The sequence below is a fragment of the Hippoglossus hippoglossus genome, chromosome 22 (assembly GCF_009819705.1).
Source record: "Hippoglossus hippoglossus isolate fHipHip1 chromosome 22, fHipHip1.pri, whole genome shotgun sequence".
Lineage (NCBI taxonomy): Eukaryota > Metazoa > Chordata > Actinopteri > Pleuronectiformes > Pleuronectidae > Hippoglossus > Hippoglossus hippoglossus.
The window spans coordinates 5147264-5173238 of NC_047172.1; the positions used below are offsets into that span (position 1 = coordinate 5147264).

The following is a 25975-nucleotide window of genomic DNA, read 5'->3' on the forward strand; positions in this document are numbered from 1 at the left end:
AGTTTCTGTTTGTGTTTGTGGTCGGCTGCTCGCCACTGAGGTGGAGACAGTGACTCAGGTTGCAGTCGTGGACATCGTCTCATCACGTGCGCAGATAAACAGAAGCCTCCGGGGTTAAACTAAGTACACACTGCTGAGTATATTTACTAAAGTAACCTATAACTCTGAGGTACTTGTACTTCAGTATTTTTCAGTTATGTAACAGTCACCTCAGGCTCCACCAGCTGGAGGAGACCAAAAAGGAGAGATAGATATTTATATTTCCACATAGAAAAGTATATAATGAGTCATATTTGGGATACGGATAATACTGTATGTGTGTCCTTAAATTGAATCATGTAGTGAATGACAACTGAGCCAATCCACTTGGAACCATAGACTGTAAATAAAGATGGACGACGCGTCTCCACTTCCCCCAAATGCCGCCATCTGGCGCCGATGACGTGATTCGGAGGATGGAGCCGCAGTATTTAGGTCCAGATGATGCACATGTTCGACCAATCGTAACAGAAACCATGTTTTAGAAAAATGTATTTTGAGTTTCTCTGATTCTCTGACTAATATGGAGGAGGCAGGGTTTATGACCTATACTGCAGCCAGCCACCAGGAGGCAATCAAGACATTTTGGCTTCACCTTTTAGGGAGCTGTCATGTCGTCCATCCAGCCTCTGCTTGGTACTTAACAAAAAGAAAAGAAAGAACTGACTTTGACCTGCTGATGGCGCTAGACTAAGAAATCAGAAGATCACCAGAATTCATCCTCTGGAGAACTTGCACTCTCGTCAAGGTTCTTACCCTGAACCACATGTGACGAGTGAGAGGATCCGATTCATCACCAAGTAGGGACGCGTCCACACAGCTGTGACATCATCAATCAAATTACTTTATTAAAAAACGTCTTTACGAATGAATTGCGTCATCGCTCTGTGATCCAGGGTCTTTTCATTCCTGCAGAACTTTCCCGTTAAGGTGAGAACAGGGACCACAGGAACCCAAGTGGACCAGAGCGAGCTAAACGAGCCAGCCACTGAACCAGCAGCGATGCCATCTGCCTTCATTTTCCTCTGCACAACAATAAAAAAGCCGTGTGCCTCTCCAGCATAGAGGAATGTGTGTGTGTGTGTGTGAGCCCGATAAATCAAATCCAGTGAGGCGGCATCAGTTGAGTGTGCAGGCAGCTTGTATCAGGCAATCAGCTCAGTGTTCTTCCACGTGCACGACACACTGCACGGCCTCTCTGCAGGGAAACATCAGAGCGGCCTGGTGCAAGCAGGGGAATCCCTCTCCAGCCCCGTCCTCTTCTCCTCCTCACAGAGGTTAATCCCTCTGGACTCAGGAGCTGCACTGATTATAGATCTGCTCCAGAGTCCCACTCCCCCTCTTAATCCAGGGGGGGGGAGGAGAAGATGAAGAAGCTCCAGAGAGGATCATGGGAGATGTGACTTCACATTTGTCACAGCAGATAGTGAGGGACACGGTGGATAAATCACCTGGAGTGTAATAAAGGCTGTGACACAGCGACGGGCCCTGAGGTGGAGGAGAAGCAACATGTGACCTTTAAAGCACCAGCACCAGTTTGCTGTTTACACCCGAGAGGCTGAGCACTCACCAACATGAGGGCAACAGGGACATCTGCTGGCAGGAAGTTCAACTAAGGACATTGTCCAGTATTTTTTTATCCATGTATTTTCTTAGGATTTCTTGTTCTTACAAATTCTAAATAATCAAACTTACCTTTTACACTTTATTCAACCAATTTAATGACTTAGAGTCCGACTGATAAAGAAAAATTCTGAGTGTGAAAAACAGGACGGGAGAAGAGGTGCTTAGAGTCTGAATCCAAATTGTGCCGAGCAGGTTTTCACATATTTGGCACAAAATGATAAAGAAAGTCCTGCAAGAAGCATGAAATGATAAATAGAGATAAATGTTTATAAATAAGTAGCCTGCGATATCTTATTTAAATGGTCAAGCTCTGCAGTTTTATGGAGGAAAGTTTCTCACTATGAAACGTGAAGAATACGTGAAACGTTCAAGATGGTAATGAAAAAAGATGTAATCCAGAAAAAAGATCTTTGTCTGCAGGATGTGACACAATAAACAGAACAATGTAAACACTGTAAACATGCTCCATATGCAGAGGTGGAATATAACTTGTACATTTACTCAAGTAGGTCTCCTGCACAGTAAACATACAAGTACAAGTTTGAAGTACTTACAATTTACTTCCACTAGATGTATTTTACAGTTATTGTTATTCATTACTTTATTAAGTTAAGATGTTATACAGCAAACAAGAATATTGTTGAAGGCTAATCCAGTGATTCAGATCATTTCCGACTTGTGAGACCTGAATTCTCTTCATTCTGCTGATCTGCACTTTTCCAACAGTAAGAGTTTGAATGCAGTACTTGTACTTGTATTGTTACACAGGTTATTGAGTATGTGATGTGAATACTTCTCCCACTGCTGCTACACCATGTACCAGTATTAACCCTCATCTTCTCCAAATATTTGATCCTTGTTTGTTTTCCAGAATGTTCCTGGAGCCATTTAAATTCATTCCAGCTGTTTCATTTCCCTTGTTGATGAAACAGTGTTTGTGTCAGTTCAGTTATTGTAAACAACACAAACGTCACGAGTTAATCCTTTATTCAAAGTAAAGTTCAAAACAATAAGGAGCTCAGAGTAAAATGTGAACGCTACAAGCTGTAAATAGGGATCAGGTAAAAAAACTAAACACAATCATACTCTGTTTTTAACCCTCAAGAAAAAGATTAATTAGATTTTTTTCAGAATTTAAAAAACAGCATTAAAATCTAAATTAAAAGTGAAATCTGTATTAAAACCACTGCTCACACACACACACACACACACATACACACACAGCCCCTGCTGACTGAAGAGGACACACACTGAGAATCTGAGTGATAATGGTTAGATTGTTATAATTCAAGTTAATTTGATCTGTTAGACTAAATAAAAGTATAATTTCAAGTGGTTTAATAAAAACAAGGTTCTCTTTGTGTTCCGCACAACACAGCAGCAGCAGGACGGATTCATACAAGGAAGCCAGGCTCTTTAATCATATGACCACATGCACACACTGAGCTGTCGACCCACTGACAGGCCGACAGCTCATCTCAGTCCGTTAAGTAAACTTCTTTTAATTGTTAGATTAAACCTCAGATTGTTGTTATGAGACATAATGGGGACAAACAGTATCTACAGGACATTCACCAGGTGTTTTACTGGACTTGGAGTGAATATAATGTTAGTATATTCCAATTGGTTGAATTTACTTCTAACAAAAGGTCTGTATTTACCTCAGGTATCATAGCTTTTCTTATTTAAACGGTTAGTTCCTCAGCTGGTCTTGTTTTCTGCAAACTGACAGTGAATCTGCCTCAGTCTGTGTTCTGGTGCGATCGCTGAGAAAAGCCCAGGGATCCTGCCCCTAAACCATGAATGAGAAGCACCTGCGCCGACAGGATTCACTCTTTATAGAAACTGAGGAAAACAGATGTTTATCAGAACATTTGTCCAAACCACAGAAAGATTGAAGGAGGGTTCCCCGGGTCAGAGTTGACCTGAAGGAGGATTTACAGGATTTCTCTTCTTACTTTCTTTGACATTGTGTGTGGACGCGTTTTCTACATTTTGGGGAATTCCTCAACAAATAACTCACAAAGATTGTGAGAAAGAGGATTGATATGTCTGAACAGGCCTGGGCAGAAGTAGGTGTTCTCCATGTGTCCTTCTAGTTTACAGACGGATCTCTGATCAATATTAATCACCCGCATCATGTGACACCATTGTCTTTTATCAGAGTGTGTGACTGATTAGAACTTCAGCTGAATCAGAGCTGTTAAGTTACTGAACATACAAAACAAACACATCCTACTGGTCTGAACTGAAAGCATTCAACATGGTGGCTTTTATTGTGAAATCACCACTTAACGAAAACACTGTGCGTTTGCGGTCACATGAAAACCTCGGCGCTTCCATTTATCTCCAATTTCTGAATGTGAAACTTTGTTTGAACACTGTAACGTCGGGTTGAGTTGTCATGGTTTGTAAAATAAATGCAACATAAAATGACAGCATGTACACTTGAGCAGAAGCGTAAAAATTCAACAACATACTCCTGAAATGCAAGCCTGGTATAATAATAATAATAATATTTCAGAGAAAAACATGAAATAACACACAAATCTTAAAAAAAAAAACCAATGCATAGCATAAACAACCCTGCAAATTCCATCTCCACTGCACGTCATTGCAAACCTCAGGCAGGCAGTTTGTTCGCTGAAGCAAAAACAGGTGTCAGGAGTGTTTCTTTAGCTTCTTCCAGGCGGAGCCTGCTGATCAGGCAGAGAGGGCGGTGGCGAGAGTCTGCAGCGCTCCCGTTAGAGACGAGGGAGGGAGAAGAAAAGAAGCGAGGTGTTTCAGAGGAGGAGGAGAAGAGGAAGGTTAAGGGGGAGGTTTGGGGCTCCCTGCTGTAAACACTGTTGCTCAGGACCAAGGCTCCTCCAGCTCTGAGGCGCTCTTCTCAAAACAAGTACGGGTCAATGTGAACTCCCACACTGCTGCTCTAAGTGTCCTCTTCATCCTCTTCCTCACGGCTGCACACCACCCTCTTCCTCAGAGATTCGTCAGCCAAACCCTGTCCCCTGGGTTCCGGGCGGCCCTCAGGGGACCCTCTTCTTCTCCTCCAGACCTCATCCTGGTCTCCGTACTCCTCCTCATCATCTTCGTCATCGTCTTCCTCACCATCAGCCTCGTGCTCGTCCTCCTGCTGGTGGAGTAACCTCGCCTGCTCCAAGGACTGTTTCTCTGCAGAGTCACAATCAAGATAACAATCAGTGACAGTAAATGAACCAGTTACAAACAGACCACAATGAAATGTTATTCTATTAACTGTTTAATTTAGTCAATATAAACCAGGACTAGATCAGTAAATTCTCTTTTAAAACTCACTCTGGTAATAATTAGTAGAAGAAAATCGTCGAGAGGGGAAGACAAAATCTGCAATGAACACCAGTAGCTGAAAAGACAAGACAACACCACCCATTAATTCACCGTCAATGTCCGTGTTCACGCTTCATGAACAGTGGACAAAGTTTCAATTCTGTTTCTCTGTTAAATGAAACTGATCAGAGGAAGAGGAATTACTCACCAGACCAAGAGCGAGCCCAGAGAACAGAGTGGCCAAACCAAAGATGACATACGATCCCCAAACAGGAATCCCCAGCTGGTCCGTCATGTAATTATGACAACGCTGGAAAACACAATCACTCTTAGTCGATCAAATGTTACAGACCAGTTTCAGAAGCAGATTAACCAGACGAGCTATCAGGCGCCTCACTGACACATTGTTCCTTCTTTTAATTTAAAACAATCAAAATTCCAAAACCAATAATTAATTAATTTTAGGAACAACAATTGTGCAACTGGGCTCTGAATCACATCAGTGAATCACACTGTTGGTGACATGTTATTCAAGAAATGAACTGAACTTAACCAGACACCGGAAATAATAAGTAACTTCAACAATCATTGATGTGTTTTCTGTAAGTTTCTCTGTCCCACAGTACGTATCATCTGTTCTACAAGTGAGCTTCCTTCTTAAAGTCAGTTTAAAACCCAGCTACACTGGACTGCAGTCTTCCTTGAATGGACTGTGTGAAATGGTGTAAATATGTTACTATATATAATAACCAGCACACTGACGGGAGTTAAATCCTCACTTACCCGGATAAACATGGAGAGCTTGAACAAAGCAGACATTGAATTCATTCTGTCAGAAGGAGGAGGAAACAACAACAGAACATCGGCTTGTAAATTAACAGAGATTTGTCTGTAACATCAAGAAAAACAGTAACATCACAACAAACATCATTATGAAGACGAAGCCTGAACACAAAAACAGTGAAGAAGAAGCACTTGTTTGTGGTTTTGGCTTTAAAGCCGCAGAGAGACACTAAAAATAGAGACAACGGGGCAGGCAGGTTCTTTTCTGTTACTTCAAAGTAAACAGGAACAACAGTAACTAATGGTTACATGAGAAAATGCTCTACAGATCTGAATCTGAGGGACTGTGGATGACATCAAATAAAAACTAGAAAACCTTCTTGCAGTGTTGACATATTTAACAACATATTAGCAGCACTTGTTATATGTTACCTGGGGTTATGTATCCCCACAGTCAGTGTTGACAGAAGTAGATGAGGTCAGGAAATGTTTGCGCGTTGTGAAGACTGAGGGGTTTATAACTTTGTACGGCCTCGACCTGAATCTGTAAAGAATTGGATAAACTCACAGGACTGAGGACGGCCCAAACCAAGAGGAAATCGGCTCCACTGCTTTCCATTTCTGTTCATCGACGAAGCTCAGGAAGTCGTCTTTAGTGCGAGCGCCCTGGTACTTCCGGAAGACGCCGTCCTTACAGCTGAGACACACACACACAGATAATGAGTCATGTTTTCTTTGGAAACATCTCTTTGATGGACACACCGTTAAAAATACAGTGATTTTCATATTCAATTTAAAATCAAGATGAGCATATTCAGCAAATATACTCAAGTAAGAGAACAGATTTTTCTTTATGTTAAAAAACAAACGATTAATTAAAGTACGGAAACATTTGCAGATTCATTTTCTCTTGCTTGACAAATGAATGAAAGTTTGTAGCTCAGATTCTAAACGAAGTAAAAAGCAGAAGGCGTAGTTCTTTCAAGACTTTACACAGCAGCATTTCAAAAACCACGAGCAGCCACACGGAAGAGGAAGCAACAAATAACACAAAATAACTCAGAACTCACTGGTAAATAGTAGGAAGTGAGGTGATGATGAATCGTCCGCTCAGACCTTACACAGGAAGGAAGTGTGAAGAGTGAGTGAGCAGGAAGGAACATTTCAGACAACTGAATTCTCCTCTGATGATCATTACTGATAAAATGAAGCTGGAAAAATACATTCATACGCAACACATGAAAATAAAGTTGCCTCATTATGAACTCCTCGTTGTTGAAGCTTCTTTTCTGTGTTGTGTAGTTAAAATTTGTATTTTATTGTCCCGATTACTCATTTGCTTTTTAATCGGATGACTTTACTATGCTTCTTTACATTTGACAAAGACAATCAGATGAATTTTACCAGTCTGCTCTCATAGATTTATTAGACTGCGGTTATTTTTAAAGCGGGCCTCTTAGCTGCAGTTACAGCAGCAGCATCCAGAAGGAGAACAGACGACTTTTAGGCAAAAAAAAAAAACATAGTGTAACTGACGCCGTTTGGAGTCGAATGTGAATGTCGGGGCTTGCTGACGCTCGGATGACACCGCAGGAGCCGCATGGAGGCGTTTTATGTTTTCTATCTGTTGTTTATTACGTTTGAAGAAGTGGTCAGCAGTTACTTCAATTGTATTGGATTTGGCTACAACACTGTTTACCCCTGAGACTCCTGTGTTTAAAAGTGTTTAGTGTTTAGTGGACTCAAACATCCCCCCACCCACCTCCATAGTGGTGAGGAGATGAGTGAAGTTTCATTTTTGGATGACCTATCCCTTTAAAGTAAGACAAGTAGTCACAAGGAGACAGCTTGAAATGTGACTCATCAATAACGACAACATGGGAAATTTGACTCCTCCGCTTTGGGTTTCGCTATTTCTCTGCTGTTTAACAGAACAAGGGGTTGAAATCTCTTGTTTGACGTTAAACAGTTGAATCTAATGATCACTAGTTTGGGGGGGGGGGGGGGGGTCGTCCGGACATACCAGGTTGCTCTGTCACGTCCACCTTGGCAATGTTGACCCCCATGTCCTCGCCCCAGGCTGCAAATTCCATCCACACCGGCTGCAGCTGCTGACACGCCGGACACCACGGGGCGTAGCTGGGGGGGGGGGGGGGACAAGAAAAGAGGTTTACTTTTAATTCAACGTAGAAAAACTTCGAACAAAATGCAAAAATGGATGAAGTCAACGTGAAAGTGTTTACTGAGCACGACCCTGGTGAGCTCGTTGTTAGCATCTACCGGCTAAAGGAGGGCAGCTGCTAGCACACACAACTCATCCACTTGTCAGGAGTAACACAACAAGAGGCAGATGGAATAATTATAAAAACATAACAACTGGACATTTATGCTTCAGGCTGATCGCACAAGGGAATCACCCCCTCCCCGGAAATGTTAGTTATACACGAGCTAAGCGCTAACTGACAAGCTAGCTAGCTGCTTAGCTGTTAGCATGGTGGTGACACTCACAACTCAATCATCCACTCTCCGCTCAGGATCTCCTCCCAGCTGCCGTCGGTCACCTCCCTCAGGCCGTCCGCCTTGGCCCGAACCGGCGGCGACGTGAACTGCGCGAAAACGAACAAACAGCACAGGAAGGAGCGGAGTTTGCTGCGGAGCATCGCTGCGAGCGAACAGCGGCTGGTCGCCATGACAGTCCGAGTGTGAGCCCCACTTCCGCTCAGCCGTCTTCTTCTGGGGTTTACTGGCGCTCGGCAAATATAGGCGCATTATCGCCACCGTCTGGACTGGAGTGTGCAGCAGGAGATTGGCAGTAAACTAAACTAAACTAAACTAAAGGTTCAGTAAGATCTATGTGAAAGGGATCTATTGGCAGAAATGGAATATAAAATAATCCTAGTGATGTTTGTACTGGTGTGTTTCATCTAAATTGTACAAATTGTTGTTTTCTTTACCCTAGAATAGGCCCTTTATATTCAAATACTTTATATTTAAATACTTTATATTTAAATACTTTATATTTAAATACTTTATATTTACAGGAGTGGGTCCTTTCTACACTGAACCTTTAAGTAGTTCATTAGGAGATGGTTGGGGTGAGCAGAGAAAAATGAGAAAGAGGGGAGAGATGGGTGGAAAAGAAGGGAGAGAAGAGAGAGAGAGAGAGATAACCGATTAACTTGACATTTTAAGATTAAATTTGAACTTTCAAGAACATATGAAACTATTAACCTAGGTGGATTTGACTGCCTCTACAAAACGCCCTGTGTTGACGAACAGATGAAATTGTTCTTCAGAATCAGTTTTAGCAACAAGGTGACATATCTTAGTGCATAAACACAGTGTGGTGATCAGTATGAGGACTTTAAATAGGGGGAAGAAGGACAGGTGTAAATTATCAACTCTAAATGCAGACAGTTAAAGCAGCGTGTCTGTAAAAATGAGAAAGCTCATCATGATTAATCATAAATGTTCGATAACAGCAGGTGGGGCTATTGCCCCAAAAATATCTGATAAATGAAGAACAACAAAAACCGCAGTGTATAAATGGTGAGTGTTAAAAGTAATAAAGTTGAATTATTATTACAGAAAATCCTCCCTTGTTCCCTGGTTGAGACCCTTTAAATATGACCCCATCAAGAGCACATGCTGTGGGAACTAATCATTATTTTTAATCCAGGCCTGTACAGCAGCCATATAAAACTATGACTGTGCTGGATGGTTAGAATTTGATGCTGAAGATGAAATGATGAAGATGAACACTCATCTTCCACCTGCACCGGGGCGATCTGGCAAAAGCAAACAAGAGCAGCAGGAGGATCTGATGTGTCCTGTTCCAACCCGGGGGAGGAGGAGGAGGACAAGAAGGAGGGATGGGAGTCGAGGAAAGGGAGGAATAGGAATCCTGGGAGCAATAACACAACTTTATCTGGCTCCTTTACAGCTGGAGAAGATTAGACATCAGTGAGGAAACACTGAACCACACAACTGCAGGAAAGGTCATTGGCATCCACCTGAATCCCTCCGGTGTGATAATAACTTATATATGTGCTGAGTATCCGTCACATGAGCCCAGAGAGACCACAGGTTATATATCACGTCCCTCACAATCAAAGTATGACCTGTCCATGTCAACATGGAGCTGGTGAGTGTGGCCATGATGTGTCTTGTCATCAGAGCTGAGGCCAACAGGAGCCTGAGGCCAAAACCTGATGGAGCCTGAACTGCTCTGCTGTAAGAAGTGTGTGAGACATATGGCAGCTGAATCAAATCTTTACAGTTACATGATTGAACGTTTACTCTACAGAACAAAACAATACCTCTGACAGTTTCAGTTAAACCAACGTGGCGCTGACGATTTCCGTTCAGCGCTTGAAAAAGTCGAGCTCATGCGTCCAAAGGCCCAACAGTCCCCTTAAATCCAAACCCATTCTATGACTAAGGCCCCTTTACGCTATCTCAGCTGCACATTGGTGGTATTTACAGTTTTCTACAGTGGCTAATAAAATCCTACCTTCCCTATGAAACCACATCTAAATCCACTGGATCTGGATTTTATGTGAATTTTGTCTTTTCCGTAATTCCTCACTCTCATTCAAGCAGGGAAGCAATTATGCATTTTGATTAAACTTTGACCATTAAGGAGCGTTTCTTTTCTAAAGTGAAAGTCCCCCTCTCACACTCACAGGTCACAGCGGAGTGGAAACTGTGAGTGGACCGGACGGGAGATTAGTTTCTCAAACACACTTCATAATTCTTAAGTGGTCGACTTTGAAACGTCCAGTCTGGGAGGAAAAGACAGATGTTCAGACTAATAAAAGCAGAGAGGTGTGTGTGTGTGTGTGTGTGTGTGTGTGTGTGTGTGTGTGTGTGTGTGTGTTTGTGTGCGTTCAGATTTAAACTAGCAGGCCTGATTTTTATGAATTTCATGGCTTCACACATCTGAAAGAGTTTAACAGTCGCCACTCTTGTAATCTCCAGTTGTGTTGTGTTCTAACAGTATTAGTCGGTTTTATTGAAAGAAACATGAGCAACATCCTGTCTTAAAAACAAAATACCGTAATCCGTATCCGTGTATGAATCCTCGACCACAGACTGACACTTCCCGCCCCTCTCAGGAAATGAAGCTTTGATATCCCGGACATCTTACGCATATGGAGCCAGATTCTGTAAATTGGTCAGTTCAGCACTTTGAAAACCTTTCTGTGTGGATGTTCATGTTCCCCAGAGGATGAATCACAAAGACAGAAGATGCTGTGTCCACGCTTCCAGAGCAGTGATGACATCAAGAGGAGAATCTGTGCAACAGACGGATTTAGGATCAAACACCTGCCAAACCACTGACATAATAATTCATATCAGCTTCAGATGTGTGTCTAACGTTAATGAACATCGTAAATAACAAATCTGTCATTATTACTGGCATCTGTACAACTATTAATATGTTTACTTTACTGACTTTATTGGCATTGTGAGTATTTCAGCTGTGCAGCAGTGTGTGTGTGTGTGTGTGTTGCTCACTTGTGCTTCATGCAACAACATCTGTGTTTTCATAACCTTTGGGTTTTTATAGCTTCTGTCCTCTTGGCTTTTACTTTGAATGTTTAAATATCACTTCCGTCTCGAGTAGATCACGTGACTTTGTTTTTCATTTTTGTTTCAAAATAAAAAACTAAACCATTTTAAATACTTTTTTTTAGTTTTTTCGTTTCTGACACCGTTTACTATTGAAATGAGTTTTACAGATTTTTCCTTTCTTATTAGCAAAAGAATTATACAAGGATACCCTGACTCAACAGCCCATTCAGCACAGGTGTCTTTTTTCACACGGCCACCAGGAGCCACCAAAGTCAGAAAGTTTCAAACACTGAGCTTTAAAAAGAAGCTCAAAATGTTGTTTATTGATTCTTTGTAAAAAAAAAAAAAAAAGGGGCTTCCTTCAATTAAAATGGCAGGTTATTTACTCTTTACTGTCTCACACACAACAAAAATTAATTGCAGAATTTATCACCTCTCCCATAAATGCTGTGTTGTTTTACTCTGCCGTCATCTGGACTATTTACAACTTTCACTGAGTGAATTTATTCATTTATTCATTTATTCAGCTGACCTGATCTAATCCTGCCCACCCAGCTCTGCATGTACACGCCTGACTTGTCAACGCCACAAGACATTTCTACACAGATTTTCCGACCCTTCATTTAATGTTTATGGGTCTAATTTTACAGCTTCATGACTGCGAGCGTCTGATTCACGCTGACACAACACGTCTTCGTTGGTAAACGTCTCTGGCTGCTCTCTCCTCCTGTTTGCACTTCACTTTAACTGCAGCCTAAGTCAACATGAGTGCTTCATAAACATGCTTACTGCCGGCATGATGCTTTCATTACCATGGTGTCAGAAAATTAGCCTCTATTAATACACTAGGCCTCAGGGTCATGAATCAAAAAATCTGCTGTGGGAGTGTGTTTGGAGCCAGAAATATGTTCAGTGTCGTCTTCTTCCTGTTTTGACTCCTATTTGTGGAGCTTAATCTGTAATTACAGCCACATTACCAGAACCAGAACGTCTTATCAGGTCGAGCATCAAACCGTGAACTCGTCTCATGCTGCAGGTTTCATGCAAACATCTGGAAGTGTCACCATGACTACAAAGTATTCACTGTTTCCTGTGACAAAAGGGCTGAGTGAGACAGAATCGTCAGTGGAGGAGTCTCTGACAAGATGAAGATGTGCTTAACAACCAGTTTCAAGAAGAAGCTGCAAAATGCATCGCAGCCAAACATCCTCTGCATGTTTCCATCGGTTTCCTGTGGCCTCGAGATTCTCCTGCGACAGTGAGCGTCTTTGTTGCAGAGAAGAAAGGTGACAGGCAGGCGGACGGGGGCCACGCTCTCCGACTGTTGGGGCCTGTTTGTGTCTGTTGCCATGGTCACCGTCAGACCGCGATGGCGGAGGCCTGGTGGAGGCGGCGACTCCTCCACTGGCGGCTGAGCAGGGGGAAAAGTTTTGGCATCGGAGACGAAAAAGAACCAGAGAGGAAGCATCTGGTTGATCTGCACAGGCTCAGCTGCAGGCCTCAGCTGCTGATACCCACAATGCACCAGTGTGAGCCGGGTTCAGATTTTAAATCCTCTGAACCTGTGCAGTGTTGGAACATATTATCTGATGACGCAGATCAGCACACACAGCAAACATCTGATTCTCCAATGTGGAGACGGTTGTCGGCAAAACAGTCTCATCACAAGGTTTTCAGTAGTGACAATAAATCTTCTGCAGCAGATGGAGAGTTTGTTAAAACTGTGATTATTTGTTATTCCCAAGACTGAATCCTCTGTATGTGCTCAACGTAGTTTACACTAGGACCTGAGTGTATTTATGTCATAATGTGGCTGGAAGCTTTTTTGTTGTTGTTGTTGTAACTACTGATGCCATAAAATGATGGTGACATTATATCTGAAAATGACAAAAATTAAACTGAGTCTCAAATTTGAGGTCGAGTTATTTTATGACATTTACATTTTTTTGTACTTGTGATTTATTTTCGGGTTTAATCTGAACTTCACAAATAAAGTCTATAAAATGGAAATGTGAACTTCTATATATATACGATGACCTGACAACTGAAAACTACCTGCTTAGAAAGATCATGTAATAAAGATGAAAGTACCAGTAACTGCTTATGATCTTTTGAATGTTATTGTCCTCAGAGTTATTAAAGTTTCACACTTCCTCAAATCTTCTCAAAACTTATTATATCACTGCAATAAAAATAAACATGATGTAAGAATAAAGTTTTCTCTGGAGCTTGAAATGTTCCAGTTGGATATAAATGACACCACTGAGTTTATCGTCATTAATAAGATCATCTAAACGTTGTTGTTGTTGTTGTTGTTTGTCTTAATCTTGCGACAATGATGTTAATTTCATCATCATTTTTAACTAATTTATTAAAGTATAAAAGGTGATGTTACCAGATAGAATAGGGCTCAAGGATTCAAGAGTCTATTGTGGCAGAGAAAATGTTAAACATTCGCATGTGTCATAGGTTTAAATGGATTAGGGAACATGGATTAAATTACACACGGCAACACACACAAGTGCTGAATGGACTTGTGTGTGTTCAACTAGAGGAAATTCTCATATTTAAAGTTTGTGTTTTTATAGAGAGAGTCCAAAAAAGACTAATAGACAAAAGAAAAGAAAAATAACACAAGTTTTAAAAAAGTTTAATCAAAATGTCCACATTTCGAACAGGAAGAGACTCGAGGACGACTTCTTCATGACTGTATTATGAATAAAAACACAGACACTCCAAATGTTTCCTCTAAATCAGAGCACAACTTGTTTGCTGGTTTTTATTGGGAGTCGTCGTCAAGCTGGCGTCTTCCATCGAGTTTCCAAGCAACAATATTCACTGCGAGGTCTGAACCTGACGATGAAGCACAAGAGAAAACACGTCAGACGGTGCAAAGTGCAAGAAGAGATTTGCTTACGCTCAGCTTCTGTGTTTGTCTTAACAAATATCATGAAAATCCACGATAGGGAACAGATGTAAGCAAATGAGCTGAGGGACGAATGAATGAGGGACGTGTGCACAATACCTGTCGGTTAATATTTGTGGCTCTCGGCTCCACCGCGGCCAAAACCTGAGAGAGGAGAGAGTAGAAGAAGAATTAAAGGTTTAATGAGGAGATAAAAACAGAGGGAAGAATCCTCAAGGTCGAAAACTGGACAAAAAGTTCTAGGAGATAAACCTGACGGCTGTTTACAGGATTACAGTGTGTGTGTGTGTGTGTGTGTGTGTGTGTGTGTGTGTGTGTGTGTGTGTGTGTGTGTGTGTGTGTGTGTGTGTGTGTGTGTGTGTGTGTGTGTGTGTGTGATACTATCAGGTGACAGTTCGTGCTTTGACTGAACCATTTACAGCCTCAGCACTATCACACACACAACACTGTCCTCACACTCGTAGGGAACAAAGGTGATCGAGTCACACTGCTCGTCTTTCTCAGTGGTCGGATGTAACAAAGTACTTTTACTTGTATTTCATATATCAGCAAATATCTTCAGATTTTATACTCATCTACATTATTACAATGCATTGTGTTGCATGTTCAAGAGGGGAATTGATCCATTGATATGCAAGAAAGATGTAAAATGGGAATAGGCCAAACTCTCCAAGTACTTTTACCTTTAGTACTTGAAGTGTTATGGTTGTGAACCTCTGACCTTGTTTTCCTTGTGTTTGGATTTCTTGAAGTCACTATGTAATGATTAGTGAGTGATTTGGGACACGGCCTCGTTAACACACTGCTTTTCATTGTGTCAGTTTTCATTCATGTATTTCACTCATGCTTCTTTGCTGGAGACCTGTTTTATTAAATTTTTCTCTGACAATAACTATATTTACAAGCAAGTACTCCCTCAAGTAGAAAAGTTCATGTGCTACTTTTACTTTTACTTGAGTCCATTTGTTTGGTAAAGTAAAATGTTTGAGTACTTCCTCAGTCGCTGGTATTTATTCCTGGTTTAACATTCATGTTGATAAACAGATGAAGGGAGCGGTACTCACCACCAGGTCCAAACAGATTGCTGTAGCAGGGTGAGTGACAGTAAGGCTTTCCTTCACGCTGGAAGAGAAGAATTTACAGAAATGTCAAAACATCTTGAACTGTAATGGCGCTCGAAAGCAGAAAAGGAAGTGGTCTGATAACCTCAAAGATTTATTGGTCATAAAACATCGTCCTATATAAGAAAACCACTGCAACATGTATTTTAGTTGAGTATCTGCACAGGTTTTTACATGGCAACACAAAATATATATCAACTAGATCCACTTTTAATGACACATATTTATGAAATGAACACACGGCTGTTAAATCAAGACATCTGCACTATTCCCTGAAAGGTGTATAACAATGTTGAAAAGAAAAAAATTCTGCATCCGCCCTTAAATTATTGGCTAATAATTACGGATAAGTAATAAAAGATTAGATATGAGTCATATATTAAAAAAACACGTTTGGGTTGCCAGGTTGTAGAAAGTCCTCCTCCAGCTTGACACTTTAGCATATTAAATTATATTATATTATATTATATTATATCATATTATTATTATTTTGACCCAAGACCCTTTAGTAAGGACTTAACAGACTTGTAGGTGTTTGTGTTTGTGTCTCCAGATTCCTCACCTCTGCGTGTGAGCCCGATACCAGCGTCTTGTTGCACTTAGCGCACTTAAGACAGGGCCTGTGCCAGTCCTTACCCATTGACGTCACCTTCTCAGCTGCCAGACACACAGAGAAAGAAAGAATTCAGACGTTAACAATCAGTTCACCACAAGAGTTTCAGCTCCTGGTGCTGTGCATCCTTGCCCAATATCGGTTTTACACCAACCAGATGTACAGTTTATAGATAGGTTGGAGGACATTGTCTGGGTGTGGTGCTTTGACTCAGTGTCCCTGAAGAATCTGCCTCATAAACTCAGATAAAGACTCTTTTTATCTGCAGAGCTCATCACAAACACCCACCAGGAGGACTGTAAAAGAGGAGAAGAGCCCCGGCCTTTTACGGGAGGACACAGAGAAGGTTTAGGACGACTTTTGAGAAGAGGGAACACTGCGAGCAAAGACAGGAAACGAAGCTGCTGAGGTCAGAGGGCGTAGCCTCTGAGAAGCAAGCAAAGGAAATGCTGCAAATAAAAGAAGTGTCGCAATTAACGAGCACAAAATGGGATCGACATCTGCAGATTTTGAGGGAGGACAGCGAATGTAAATACCTCTGGGACCATCTGGTTGTCCCACCAGCCCGTACACATTCCCACAACATTAGGATATGACATGATGTTTCCTCCCTAAAAATAGCCTGATGGGGGCATGAGATTACACAACAGAGACAGTGCTGCAGGGTGGGGTCAGCCCCTGAGGCCAGCTCCACAAAAACATTTCAGAAAAATGCGGTCGGATATGGAACGTCCAGTCCAGACCCAAAATAATTACTGTACTTAACTTCAAAAAACAAACCAGTGGACTGAACAAACACTGCGGCCCTGCCCGACCGAGCACCGATGGAGGAGAGTCTCACAGAGAGTCCGTCCCCGATCGGCTCGATAGCGACGGCCGTGTTTTTCTCTTGATTGTACGTGGATCTGATAGAGCTTGATTTTTGTGCGTGGGCTGTTTGTTTTACCTGATAACTTGACATGGAATGAGGTGTGACAGACGGACGAATAATCCAACCTGCTCTCACTCACGCTGCCTGGAGCGTTGTGGAGTCAGTCCAGTGAACACAAACACACACATCTGAATGGAAAAACAGCTTATACAACACTTTGTCTCGATAGGAGATGGAGATCGGCTGATATATTGGTCGACAGATAATATCGCCTGATATAAACCAGTGCAGTGGCTGTTTTGAACCTGCCTGTCTGGAATGGGCTGTTTGTTTGGCCTGTGGTGATGCTGGTTGTAGCTTTGTTTCTAAAACCGTTAAAGTGACCTGCAGGATTTAGTCCACAGAAACCTGAAGCTGCACCCCCGCTGCTGCACAAAGAGCTGTTCACCTGTTGGGTCAAACTTTAGTGAAGCTCAACTCAGTAACTTAACTGCAGCTTCACTCATTACATCCGATAAATATTATTCATTATTATTAATAAGTGTTAAGGTTGAAGAATGAAAGAGTTTTTCATTTTGGCTCCTTTGTTTTCTTGTTTAATGAGGAAACTGATCTCTGCTCTCGTGACAGTTCATCCAGCCGACGATTAACTAAGAGGAGCTGGTTGACAGGTTTTATTACCTCCGCACGGAACCAGGTTAGTTTCCTACCTCTACCTCATGAGCTAACTGGCTTTCATTCTTTTAAGGTTAATGATCTTGAGGTTTTAAAACAACAGAGACATTTTAGGTTCTTTGCCTCCGTGATCTCACGATCGGAAAAAAAAAGTAATTAGTTTTCCAGTAAGAGAGAAGCATTATGTTTTTGGAGCTGGACCAGGTTCCTGCTGGAAGAAGCAGCAGTAGCCTGATTGTTTCCATCTGAAGGCAGATTAACATTTAGACAGATGAGTAGTAAACGAGAAGGAGCGAAGAGGAGGACGAGGAGGACGAGGAGGACGAGGACGAGGAGGACGAGGGGAGTGAGATGTTGTAATCACAGACTGAAGCTTCTTTACGACATGCACGGAGGTCCTGGAAGGGGTTGTATGTGAGAACGCAAATGTCCGAGTCAGTTGCTCCGGACATTTCTAAATCTCTTCCTGCCAGTCCACCAGTAAAATGTCAGAGTGAGCTCATGTGAGAACACAGCAGGAACATTTCCAGAAAATTCACAGCATGCGAGTGGGTTGTCGATGACGCTTCGAACACGCGATGGAGGCAAATACAAATATCTCCAAATGAAAAAGAGGAGCCATACACGTGGAAAGACGACGAGTTCCGAGAGCTTTTGGCGATAACGGCCGACGCCTGTGTCGATGTGCTGTAAAAGAAAACACGTGATTTCCGCAGCGGAATTTATACGTCGTGTCCAACCTCCTTCGTGTTCTACCCAAGCACCACCCACTCGCCTGCACGATCCAGAAATGTTCCTGTTGTTGTGAACACATCCGACCCAGAAAATCTCCTGCTGCAATTGTGAAAGCCAAACTCTGGAAAATGTCCAGACCCAATTTCCTGGACAAGAGAAAATCTTTCTTTCAGATGCCTTTTGCCTCAGCCAGACTTTTGCATTTTTCTCTTCTCCCGTATGGAAAAACAGAGATTGGCTTGTTTGTTCAGGCCAAAACAAATTGGTTTGCTTGTCTTGGCCTGAAGAGGAAGGTTCATCCATGAAAGGGGGAGAATGGAAGCAACGGCTCATCAGTCACACAGTAAATTCATCTGACCGACACTCCAAAGACCTGGCTCTGTATTTTGTTACTGGCCTCAGCCTCTGTGCGTCTCTCTGGAGAAGACTCCCTCTGTCGCAGCTCTACACTGAACCGGAGACAATCTTGAAAATGGATTAAGACGCGAGTAAAATGGAGCCATCCCTCTCCTCCCAGAGCGGAGTAATTCATCCGCGCTTTGAACGTGGTCCTCGTGAGACGGAGGAAACCTGCCTCCTCCGCTCCATCCAGTCATTATTCATGCAGCTAATCGAGAAGGATAATTCAATTCCTGCAGCGAGCGAAGCAACTTCAGAGAGAGACTTTGCACAGGGCAGTGAACTTTTCAGGCTACTAGAAGGAAATGTGAAAAGCTTGGATGCTGCAGTGGTGAAATATTGACCTTCACATTCAATTCAAGGCGATAGTTACTTTTCAGAGTAGTAGCGTCACCTCAAAATATTACATTATAAAAGTACAGTTCTGGTGTTAATCTATAATAATATGTGGAAGAAACATTAAGATAATTTACTACAATAAACGACGAAGTACCACAATGTAAATATGTACAAATACAAATCAAAGAAGTTCTCCTTTCAAATATGACTTGAGTCAAAGTAAAGAAGTAGAATCAGCATCGTTACTATATAGTAATTATAATTATAGTACAATTCTGAGGTAGTTTTCCTGAAGTATTTCCATTTTCTGCTTCCTTCTACCTGTATCCACTAACATATTACTACACTACATCCACTTTTATGCACAGTTGTATATCAATATACTCTAAATGAAGTATAATGTACATACAGTGAGTAAAGTTCACACAGTAAATCAGTTCAAATTGATTCCACCTCAACCAGCTGCAGCATTAAAGTATCTGTGCACCAATAATAATGAAGTTTGCTGATTATTCAGTATGTTTGTACTTGTGCATTATTAAAAATGTGCGTGCAGTAGTGTGATAGAGTGGATGGAGACAATTGTCTGCAACTTTCTACTCTGCAAAACTAAAATAAATGAAATACAAATATAAAACTTGAAGTACTTAGTTCTTAAAATAAATATTTGTACTAGATATTTATATATATATATATGTGTGCTTGCAGTCATGTGCTTGTCTTATTGTCACTCTGGTGAAATTCAGCTTCCTGTTTCCTAATTTGCACAGAAAAAGACGCTTGTTCTCATAAAAGTATAAAATAACGTCATCCTTACCGAAGTAAACTTCCTTCTGGCAGTTCGGGCACTTTGGCATCTTGTCAGCTGCGGATCTGCTGCGGACAAAGTGAAGAAGCGTCTCCTGTGGAGAAGTGACCTGTTGGCTCTGACGCACCAGGACGCACCAGCTCTGAGCTGCGGATGCGCTCACTCCGCTTCTTATAGCGCGAAACAGCTCCACCGCAACTTTTTTCTACCAGAGGGGAGAGGCTTCTGTGTGTGTGTGTGTGTGTGTGTGTGTGTGTGTGTGTGTGTGTGTGTGTGGTGGATGTGTGTGTTGCACAAAACATCATGCGCCACTTAAACTAAAGAATGAGACCACTGCACTTTATTCACCCCTTTCTGTGGCATTTATATGACCACAAATGGATAAATACGTTTTTAATTTACCTTAAAACTGTCAAATTTATACCTAAAACTGTGTGTATCTAGATTTCAATCATTAAAGTGTGGGGTCAAGAGAAGAGATGAAACATTTTAGAAAAACAAATCAAATAACATATATGATATTATTTGATAATTTATTGATTCAATTAGTTGCTTTTCCACTCATTTCTTTTAAAATGCTTAGAAAACTGCCAAATAAATATGTAGAAGTTAATACTACTACTAAGAAGAAGATAAAGAAGAAGATATAGAAGAAGATAAAGAAGAAGAAGAAGACGAAGAAGAAGAAGGAGAAGAAGAAGAATGTACATACATATAAGACATAATGATAATAATATATTGATATTATTGTTATTCTTATTCTAAGGAGGAAGATATGAAAGATGTATTAGAAAAATATGTAATAGATGAAATATGAAAAGATGATCATGGTATAAGATGATTTGAGCACTTAAACCTCACTGAATATGAATATGACATTATATAATATATAAAACTATTGTTCAAAAGAATAATCTTCTCAGTGGTGTTTCATCACTGTGACTAAAGTGCAGAGTCTTCACGCCACCGCCCCGACCTGATAAGTGTCTTTTAATCACTGGGGTATATTTCATATGAAATGACTAATCGTGCAAATCGTCTCCGAGGAACAAACCATCAATTATTAATGCACCAAACAAAAGTCCTTTTATTTTTTAAGGTCAGGTCCAGTTTGCTGTCACACCTTCATGAGACAGAGTCAGAGTCAGAACAGGACTTTGTGTAATGGAGATGATAGAGAGATGTTTGTTTGTGGTCACACTGTTAAACTTTGTATGATAATTAATACCTGTAATAAACCAAAAGCACCTTCTCTGTATCCCCTTAATAAAACAGTTCACATCTACCAAAGTCAAGTTGGAGAACCACCGAGCTCTGATCCTTCAGTATTCACTCTCTGCTGTGACGTCAGTAGAGGAGCCTCCCTGCTGCTCCATCACAATCTGCTTGATATGTGACTCCACCACTATTCGCTGATGAAGAGGAAGATAACCCACCCTGATGAATAATACAAGTCAAAGTCCCTCTACACGCACGCACACACAAACACAAACACACAAACACACACCTTTGTTTTGCTTCGTAGTCAGAGAGACACACCATCTTTAAATGTAGTTGTTTATTATATGTATACTGATGGTACTTGAGATGGATGAAAGTTACGGATAAATGTAATAAACCGTTGAAACAAATAACGTTGTTTTGATCTAGATTTGTTCTTTTATTCTCCTTTGTATGTGGGTGTGACAGGACAAGATAAGATGATCTATCGTGTTACAGTAGCAAAGGGGAAAGTAAAAACAGACACGTCAGTAAAAGTCGCGAATGAGTTAAAACACAATATAAACAAAAGGAAATGTCAAAAGAAATTTACAAAAATGAATTCTTCCTCTGCTCACATCCTGCCACCAGGTTTTAATCAAATTGGTTCGGTAGTTTCTGCAAATTCCTGCCGACAGTCAGACGAGCAGTCATGAAAACAAAACCTCGCTGACGGATCCAAAGAAAACAAAAACAGTGACGTTGAAATGAATGAAAACATTGAAACATTATCCACATTTATAAAGTTGATTATGATTATAAGTATGAAGGTTGCAGGTTGTGTTAAACAGACCAGTAGCTGCACAGCTGAGGAAACAGTGTGTTTCATGGGATTACACCACGATGTGTGTCTGTTGTGACTTTGTCCTCAGTGTATATACGATCCATGGTGTAATCATTACACAGAGGCCACACCCAGCTGCAGAGCGACTTTTGATCCCATCTGAAGGCTTGGAGGTGTGTGTGTGTGTGTGTGTGTGTGTGTGTGTGTGTGTGTGTGTGTGTGTGTGTGTGTGTGTGTGTGTGTGTGTGTGTGTGTGTGTGTGTGTGTGTGTGTGTGTGTGCGTGTGTGTGTATGAGGGGGTTTGTTGTTGGGTTGTTATTCTTACTTTTATGTTGCATCTACACATTCTGCACCAACAGACACAACTTCAAAGCAAAGTGTCTGAGCTCCGTTATCTATTGAGCGACTTCTGAAGGATATCAAACCCTCAGAGGATCTTTGTCACGAAGCTGCCATGGCAACCAAACACAAACACACTGATGTTGTCAGGGTGACGACATCAGTGACCTTTATGACTTTCCTGTTGCCTGGTTGGAACGTTTTCAGGGCCATTTTTCATAAAAGTCTCCACCATTCTCTTCTTTAACCTTTGACTGAGCTTGTGTGAAGATAAACACACAATTTACCCCAAATCCATGAAACACCTGCAGAGGTGGAGGCACAGGGGGATTGTTATGGAGCGCGGGATGACGTCACACCCAAATAACCTGCGTTGATCGAGTTCCAGTTGAACAGGAACAAAGTTTGCATTAGCCCGTCAGCCATTGTTAACAAAACCAGTTCATAATAACACATCACGCTGCATTTCACACATACTAACACATGTAGTAAAAGGTCCACAGACAGTAATTGGACTGTTGATATACGGAGGGGCCATCTTGGATTTCGAAGTCGGGGGTGGTGAGGTTCCTCCGATCTTCAGAGATGAAATTCCAACTTGAGGGGACGTTCCAGTTGCAACTTCCGACTTCCGGGGGTCAGAAGACAGATGGACCTGCAGGGTTTGGTGAATGTGGGCGACTCCCTGAAGTCTTTTTTAGAATGAGGGGTTTGCCTGGTTTCCATTAAATCAGGCAGGAGCTCTGCTGCTCTGCAGATGAATCAGCGAGCTCATCTCCCAGGTCGCCGGTGGTCACGCTTCAGCAGCCTTCACTCGGCCCCGGGGTCGACTGGGCTCTCGTCCAGCGTCTGCGGTTGATGTGCCACCGACTCGTCTCTGTTAGTGCCTGGTAATTACAGCTCCTCAGTGATCGGACCTCCTCCCGTGAATTAGACAAGACTAACGTGGAGGTTTCATGGTCTGCACCGCTAATCAAGGAGAGTGGACACACGCCACATCCAGACGTTGTGTGCAGAGTCGTGCACAGTGTCAGGAGGCTGCACAAACCCGTGTTGAGAGGAAGCTTCGGTTTACGGTTCGGTGCAGGCACAGCTTCTTCTCTGAGGACCCTGACGTCATGTTCCTCTTATTATTCTGGGACTTTAATGGAGATGAGCACTGATTTTAGAACGTTTTGACTCATTAAAGTTAAATCTTAGGTCGATAAACCTATAAATGTAAAAGATTCAACCTTTTTTCCAACAGAATTTATTCCCGACAGTGTGGAGAGCATTTGAATTAGGCAGTTATGTAAATCAATCTACAATCTATATTTCTACATCAACAATGGACAAAGATGGACGAGTCATCTCCGCCTCCTCCTGTTCAGTAATGAAGCCAAAATATATTCCAACTGGATTCTGCGCAGTAGGGATATATCAAATAATTAATAAAACCAAACGTTAAACCCACAGTTTGACCTATATAGACAGAAACCACCTTGGAGAAAAATGTATTTGTATATACTTTGACTTTGCTAACATGGAGGTTTACCACGCATACTGCGATCAGCCGTTTCAAACACAGCATTCAAGAAAAAACCATCTCAGACGTGTTTCTTCAACCATCAGAATACAACTTTAGAAAACTCCCAACAAAGCTGCACCTTCAGATCCTGCCGTTTTCAAACCGTATAAATGTTACGACAGAAAGTGTGGGTTGTTATTTGGCATCTTATATCCCAACTGAAAAACTGTGTCATCGTCTTCCTCTGGGAGAATAGTCACACCAGTATTTTACATTCCGTTCACATCATTCAAACACATGGAGGCTGTGCTGTGACCTCTGACCTGTGAATTCATATGATCCAAACGGGCCCGAGCTCAGGCGGCGCTCAGCGTGACCCTTGGCTCAAAGCCACCAAACACAGAGGAGCTACTGTACGAGCAGCTCGCAAAGTAAAGACTGACTCACTTTCAGGACGTCGTACATGTTGAAGCACGAAATCGCAGCAGGAAAAATCTTTTCTCTACAGCAGTTGCTCGTCATCCAAGAATAAAAAAAGATGTAATTTGATGTCTGGATTCCATGTGCGTCAGATTATAAGGAGATTTAGTCAGGCTTCTCGTTTCGCTCGAAGATTAATGGAAGAAAGTCTGAAAATTACTTGCAGAGCGATAAATTGAAACCAAATTTCCTGCCGTTAATCTGAAAATAACTCCTCGCTCAGCTTGTTCTAATCGTACCGATACTTTCAGGGTTTTGTTCAATTTATAGCAGCAGCACTGTAATTACACAAGGTGACGGATCAGGGTCCACGCAGAGCAAACACTATCTGTTTGTAGGGACATCTGGAAGTAAAACAAACCGGGTGTCGACCATCCCTCCGTCAGATCTGTGAGACCCAGAGGAGGCTGCGAAGAACAAGGAGCCAGGAAGCAGCTCAGCCTGATGGAGGAGGACACGTGCAGTCCGTCTCAATTCACGGGCTCCATCCTTCAGCATTTGAAGGTTTTGCCACAGCGGCGTTGCCCGACTGTCCCATTTCGAATGCTTCCGTCCATTCTTGAGCAACCAAGGCTCCAACGAGTGGATCAATTTATTGCACATTAGTGGTCCACGTGGTCCATGTAGGAGGCGTCCATCGGGGGACATGCCGAACGCGTCCTCTGAAGGATGCAGCCCTTGTATTGGGTCACAGCTCGGGACTGGAGTACAGATCAGCGGAGTCAGAGGAACGTGCACTAAACACAGTATGAATGTATATACTGCGAATTCAGATGGAAAACACAAAAGAGAATTTAAAATCAAAGGCTTGAACATCTGCAACACGCTATAAAAATGAAACAACTTGAAGTATTTGTTTCAATAAACTTTGTTAAGTTTAATTCACGCAGTTTCCCTCAATACTTTTAATCCATCTTTTAATTTATGGTTGTAAAACACGAGATCTGCTGCTCATCCCTGCTGTTGTTTTGCTCTAAATTTAAACCACCAGCAGTTAATGGCCTGTCGTTATTTAGCACTTTTTCTAGTTGACTGGATCAAACCTGCGACCTTTTGGTCAGCGGTCGACCCGCTTGACCTCCTGCAGTGACTTCAAACAGCTCTGATCCGGTGTGAAGAGAGCGAACGGTGAATCTGTTATCAGTCAGATAGAATGACACTGGATTACATGCTGTGTTATTACGTGTGAATCCCTCGTGCATGTGGAGGCAGCGTGACAGTGACAGGTTCAGCCACTGAACTAAAGTACAGAGTGTGAAAATATAGAGCGAAGGTATTCTCAACATACTACACATTTTAAAGACTTACTACTACGATGCTCTGCTCGTGTCTTATGTGAAAAATGTGAATGGCTTTGTTGTTGACAGGTGCAGGAGAACTAAACCTGCCCTGACAAGCCTTCTCCTGAACCCACGTGTGAAGAGAGGAGCGAGCGAGTCCCGGGTCTGAACCTCACTCATGATCCTGAGTCCAGGTTCTGGCCCCTTTTCTTTCCCTGGTTTCAAACATGTCACCTCATTATTCCAGCTCCGCTCTGCTCTGCAAGACAAGTTCAAGCCCCGTTTGAGTCTGATGCCTTTCAGCTGTGGCCCTTCAATCAAAACAAACATGCACATGCACACTCCTACAACAATGCATGTGCAAATACAGTGAGCCGGGGTAAGTGCAGGTCAGGTATGTGGAGCTGCATGGGAAATGTCAGGGCAGCAACGTTCAAACTGGGCATCACTGGGATAAAAAGACGTCTGCAGACGGCTTTTAATGATAAAAAAACAAAAAGGATCCCA

At 42.0% G+C, this 25975-nt stretch overlaps 2 protein-coding genes across 3 annotated transcripts; both read right to left on the reverse strand.

Annotated features, from left to right (window-relative positions):
- Positions 1–2635: 2635 nt before the first annotated feature.
- Positions 2636–8480, reverse strand: tmx1 (thioredoxin-related transmembrane protein 1). Its single transcript, XM_034575904.1, has 8 exons — positions 8263–8480; positions 7778–7893; positions 6825–6870; positions 6323–6451; positions 5755–5800; positions 5180–5281; positions 4981–5047; positions 2636–4836 (listed from the first exon to the last, which is right to left on the reverse strand). The coding sequence occupies exons 1-8, from the start codon at positions 8442–8444 to the stop codon at positions 4595–4597; spliced, it is 930 nt and encodes a 309-aa protein (XP_034431795.1). The 5' UTR covers positions 8445–8480; the 3' UTR covers positions 2636–4594.
- Positions 8481–13955: 5475 nt separating this feature from the next.
- Positions 13956–19996, reverse strand: crip1 (cysteine-rich protein 1). 2 transcript variants are annotated; one of them, XR_004612672.1, is made up of 6 exons: positions 19828–19996; positions 15941–16035; positions 15322–15379; positions 14357–14401; positions 14099–14184; positions 13956–14053 (listed from the first exon to the last, which is right to left on the reverse strand). XR_004612672.1 is itself a non-coding variant. In XM_034575905.1 (5 exons), exons 1-4 carry the CDS (start codon positions 19865–19867, stop codon positions 14364–14366), a joined length of 231 nt encoding a protein of 76 aa, XP_034431796.1. In that variant the 5' UTR covers positions 19868–19996; the 3' UTR covers positions 13965–14184; positions 14357–14363. The 2 variants fall into 2 exon arrangements, 1 of the variants encoding a protein (XP_034431796.1); XM_034575905.1 differs by having other exon boundaries at positions 13965–14184.
- Positions 19997–25975: the final 5979 nt, after the last annotated feature.